Source organism: Sesamum indicum, linkage group LG8 (assembly GCF_000512975.1).
Source record: "Sesamum indicum cultivar Zhongzhi No. 13 linkage group LG8, S_indicum_v1.0, whole genome shotgun sequence".
Lineage (NCBI taxonomy): Eukaryota > Viridiplantae > Streptophyta > Magnoliopsida > Lamiales > Pedaliaceae > Sesamum > Sesamum indicum.
This window is the reverse complement of record NC_026152.1, coordinates 14,290,407-14,295,934: the sequence shown is the minus strand read 5'-3', so window position 1 is coordinate 14,295,934 and position 5,528 is coordinate 14,290,407. Positions and strand designations below refer to the sequence as shown.

The 5,528-nt window shown below is 33.2% G+C and overlaps 1 protein-coding gene across 1 annotated transcript in view; it reads right to left on the bottom strand.

Moving 5' to 3' along the window:
- LOC105168718 (rac-like GTP-binding protein ARAC8) overlaps positions 1-3,182 on the bottom strand; it is a 4,116-nt gene extending 934 nt beyond the window's left edge. The window contains exons 1-7 of the mRNA XM_011088855.2: positions 2,880-3,182; positions 2,454-2,541; positions 2,182-2,291; positions 2,006-2,069; positions 1,098-1,162; positions 955-1,020; positions 551-645 (exon numbers count right to left, since the gene is read on the bottom strand). Coding sequence (XP_011087157.1) covers positions 551-645; positions 955-1,020; positions 1,098-1,162; positions 2,006-2,069; positions 2,182-2,291; positions 2,454-2,541; positions 2,880-2,984 — 593 coding nt within the window. The 5' untranslated portion in view covers positions 2,985-3,182. The remainder of the gene's footprint in view (positions 1-550; positions 646-954; positions 1,021-1,097; positions 1,163-2,005; positions 2,070-2,181; positions 2,292-2,453; positions 2,542-2,879) is intronic.

Below are 5,528 nucleotides of genomic sequence, written 5' to 3'. Positions count from 1 at the left end.
CCGGGGGGGGGGGGGGGGGGGCACTGCACCCTGCAAATCCCCCCAACTCAGCACGAAGTTAGGTCCTTGAATGATGGATGTAAATGGAATGTTAAGTCAGGCTGCATACCTAATACTGGAGGGACTATTTTGAGTATGAATTAGGATATTTACAGTCTTAAAGTTGCAAAAAACTACCTGCTATTCAAACCTAAGCTTGTTTATTACCTAGTTTAAGACTGGAAATAAGATTTAGCAGCTAATCTTGAATGTATCTACCTGTGTGTTTTATGCATATGTATTATAACGTACTCTTACTCTGAATTATAATGCAAATGTCTGTTATAGGTATTTTAATATTATGGTTAGAACCAAACTATCTTTCTAATGGAAGATTGTCTATTTGTTTTGATCACCGTTAAACCTTAGGACTCGGAGAACCATAAAATTTCAGGTATCGTCATGAGGCGTGTTAGAAAAACGTCGATTTGTAATACAAGGAGAGAGCTAGCAAGCTACGTGATTGCAAATGTTAGCAGAAACTGAAAAGTGTAAGAGTAGATGTACTGACACAAGGCACCCTCTACGTGGCTTTTTCTTCTCCCTTTGCTTCTGTGGGGGCTTGATGACTACCCTGATAGCGGCATCGAACACTGCTTTTACGTTCTGTGTGTTACATTGAAAGCAGAAGTCATTTGGACATCATGGAAAAGATGATAACTCGAGTAGAAGGAAAACGACGCTGAAAATATCTCGCTGTAAGAGACAGCATGTTGCAACTACCACATAAGCATGGTGACAATGAAACTTGGATGCAATGTAATTTGTACCTTATTTTGTCGAAAACTATACTAGGTAACATGTCAATCATTTCAGAGGTTACAGTCAAAGGGAAAAACCCCACATGAAAATTTCTGAGAAATGGAACTCACAAGAGAACTGCTAATTGCAAAAGTAGAATAAGCTCAGAACTACCTGTTGAGTTTTGGAGCTGCACTCAATGTAGTAAGAGGCGCCAATTTGTCTACGGAGCTCCTCCCCCTGATTATGCATACGCCGTCATTATTTGAAGATGTAAACAAAATTAGAGAAGACAGCTGGATGATGAGAACACACACCTGTGCAGTGGTAACAGGAATTAATCCAGGATGATCAGCCAAGTAGTGCTTGTCCTCACGAAGATCTATTCATGATAGAGGGAGTGACTTCTTTCCAACATATAGCACTCAAGAGAGAGAGAGAGAGAGAGAGAGAGAGAGAGTTTCATGCAGGTGAAAATAGAAGAATCAGGCATTTCGCCTCTATGTTAACTAGCAAAAGCCTAGGACCAAGAAAGATGAAAGGAGGCAAACAAATAAAACAAAGTTTGATGAGGTTCACGAGTTGATGGTAGTCAAATGAACAAAAATCCCACATCCACATCCACATTTACATTCATAGCCAAACAAACATTTGGGTGCATGTAAAAACAGGTCAGGCTTTCCTCGGCTGAAAAATGATAATTTGAGTAGCATTTACAGTAAACAATCCGTGTATATACTACAGGCTAATATGGATGTACCTCTGTGTGTCGAGAAATCATTTTCTGTATGGAATGAAAAACTTGAACTTTTTTCCATCATCAATCAATTCATCTCTAGAATGACGCTAATAGTTAGCACATTTTTGGTTATAAAGTTCTCAATCAGTACTAATGAGCATTAAACCACTTATTTTGAAGAGAAATATGATTTATTTGTTGTGGAGTTACTGCTTTGTTTTCTTTAATTCTATTCTTAAACCACTATTGCTTCTGTTTGCATGTGCTCAAAATACACCGAGGTCCCAGAAATGTTAAAGAGTGTCCGCCATGGTTGGGAGCAACATCTACCAAATTCACGAATCACGCAAAACTAGCCTATTGAAAGAAATACAAAGTGGTAGCAGAAAATTCGGAAGTCTAAGTTTCCCACTAAATGTTGAGGATTGTCAACAAGAACAACCATAACAATTTTCACACGAGGTTAGCATCAATGATGCGACGTACCTAGTTTGGTGCCAACTAGTACCACTGGAATCCCCGGAGCAAAATGCTGAAGTTCAGGGATCCACTGCCAAAAAACGCCATTTGATATTGTAACTATCTGCATGCTAATTACTAAAAAAATGTACTTAAATACAAAAGGGGTTGCAAGAATAGCACTGCCTCAGAACGATCTTCACCTTTTTAAGTATGTTCTCATAGCTTGCACGACTGACTAATGAAAACGCTAAGACGAACACATCAGCTCCTCTGTAGCTCAACGGCCTCAACCTATTGTAATCTTCTTGACCTGTTGATATGATCAGAAACAAGAAAACCATAGTTCGTAATTCTTTATTACAGAAAAGGTTGCTTTCCCCTGAACAGAAAATCACACACTTTCATGCTTTTACAGCCAGAGTCTTCAGATGAAAAAGTTGAATTTGATCTTAATAGTCAGCACAAAGCTTACCTGCTGTATCCCAAAGGCCTAAGTTGACCGTAGTTCCTTCAACTACCACATTTGCACTGAAGTTATCAAACACTGTAGGTATATAGTCCTAATTTCCATCAAATACAAAGATTAAAACATCATAAGAGATGCCCAAAAGTATTAAATAGTAAAATATAACTATAAAACAAAAATGGCAGATAAGTACTCTCACCCAAATCACAAAGTTCAAGAAAGATACCAAAAGCAAAGACCCAGAAGTAAAATGAAAGCAAGATACCCTTTTGTTGCATAAAAAAGCTGCAAATCCAGAAGCCTCACATTCAAAAAGACATGACAAGACTACATAGTTTCCAGGACGTCTATGGACAATTTAGCACTTATATTTTCAGTAACAAGAACATGTTTTCCCGCAAGGTCAAATAGAAAGAAAAGCAGAGAACTCACAGTGGGGAACTTGTTACTGGTATAGCAAATGAGCATACAAGTCTTGCCAACAGCCCCATCACCCACAGTCACACACTTGATGAATCTTGAAACACTCGCAGACATTTTAGCATCACAATACACACACACAATTCAAGAAACTACTAAGATGAAAGTGGGTACTGATGAACCAGAGAAATTCAGCAAAAAGATAGAAACTTTGAGGTCTCTGGTGGTTGGACTGGTTGGAAAGCCAGGCTATTTTTTTATGGGCTCTTATGAGAGAGAAAGAGGGAGAGAGAGAGTTGAATAGGTCACATGATACTTACTCATACAGAAATCTTTTATAGCAGAGTTGTTGAAACTTTATTATATTTGTGGTAATTACTTTTAAGCTTTGCTATGTAAAGATTGACCCTTTTCCTTCCCCCATAATAATGGGACTGTAGTATCTATGGATGCCCTGCAAATTAATGCATGTAAGACATATAACATAAGGAAAAAATGTGAGTAATTATTGTAATATTACAAATATATAAATTATTTTCTTATAAAAAAATATTTACAATTTATCTTTTTGGAGAAGGGATAAATCACTTTGTTTTAATTAACATAAATTATCACTTTTTTATTACAGAATAAATAAATTGCATTAAACTCTATAATATACATACATGTCTAAGTATATACATATAATCTAGTTCTTTTTTCCTTCTTTTAGACAGAGACTGAAACAGACTGCCTGCATTTACAGTTCCATGACCCTTTTGGACTCCATTTTCTTGATTTAGGTTTGTATATTTTTATCCGTTTATTGATAAAAATAAGCTGAAAAAATATTTTTATTTTTAAATTTTTTTAAATTAAGTTAGATCTAAATAAAAAAGTTATAATCAACTTTTTACTAACTTCTACAGCTTATTAATAAAATTGTAAATATTAAACTGTTTTTTCAAATATTTCGATCGCAACTTCTTTTTAATTTTTATTTTCAAATATTCAACTTTTACTATTATTTAATTTATATATTTTCTCTACAACTTATTCAGGCCATAAAATTAGAAGCTACTGCAAATATTTTTTAATCAATTGATCTTTTCGTTTAAATATTCATTTTATAATGTGGGCTTGTTCTTCAATAATTTTTTTTTCTGTAAAGATAGTTTTATCTATTTTTGTTTAATATGTTGGATAAGTGGGATTATGAAAAATTTAATTATCTTTTGGGAGGTTTTGTTTATTTTATTACTTGATTCTACAAGAAGTCAATAACTTTTTCTAGGACAATTAATGTGAAGGGGACCAGGTGGGTGGGACCATGTTGATCATTAAATACTTCTCCAACAAGACTTGCAGTAGTTGGCTAAACCCCTGCTTTTTTTTTTTTTTGCTTTTTCTTTTTCAAGATTTTGGGGTCTTTCCTTTGAATTTGAATCTGGAATCTTAATGAGAAAAGTATTTAAAAATTGACTCTTTTTATTAAATATAATATAACATAAACTTTTTTTTTCCATCATCAATTCTAAAATTTACACACAACTTTATGAATTTCTCATTAAAATGTGAAGTTCAATACAAGCTTACAAGTTACAACGTATTATTATGAAATTTGTCGTAATTATAATTACTTTCTCATTGTTTGTAAAATTATAAGTACTCTATAGAATTAACGGTTGTCTCACAAATACCTCCATGATAGCCCATTATAGGGGTTTATTTGTTAAACGTCCATGAATTTCAGAAAAGTATTTATAATTTTTTCAAACGACGAGACTATGTTTATAATTATAGCAAACTTTAAGAGAGCTTGTTGTAATTTACCCTTATAATAATATGAGAGTGATAGGAAGAAAAACAAATCAACGTCTTAATTTCAAGAATTTCATCATTAATATTTATAGGATTTCTGTTCCGTTCACTAAAAAAAGAACGGATCCTTTCGCACGCTATAAAACAATCACTGGGACTTAAAAATTATAGTAAATTCACAATATCTATTACAAACAAATAAAATTAATGCAAAAGCTTTTATCAGAATTAATCAATATTTATCATAATTTTTAATTATGACTAATATCTACATGCTTTAACCAATCAATTTCTCTAATAATAGAAAAACGAATTTGTTGAATAACATTAACAACATCATAGATTCAAAACCCTAAAAGGTTCATTTGATTTGAGCCAAACCTAATGTTTATCACATTTTAATTAATGCATAAGGAATGTTCATTTGTGAGTCTGATCTTGTCGTTCTGACAAAACATTCTTGATCTAGTTAACATTAAACCATGTAGTAAATAAATCCATGATGACCAATTGATGACTATCAATAATATTCACAAAATTTGTTGATTGCATTGGTTTCCACAAACAGTTTTGTCTGATGAATTTCTTTGGCCGGCTTTGTCTTGGCTATTATATATATATATATATATATATATATATACCCCTATATATTTGCTTAAACAAAATATTTGTTTTTCAAATTCTGCCAATCTTTTTAAGGCTACGCCACTTGCACAGAGATTTCATTTTTAAAGTGCAAAACTACAAAATAAGTATGGATAATATTTGATCTGAGTTTTATATATATCAAAGAGATTCTCCTATGTTTCATGTCGTTCCTCGAGTTTTCTGATATCATGTCGCGTGTTTAATCCTCAAGAT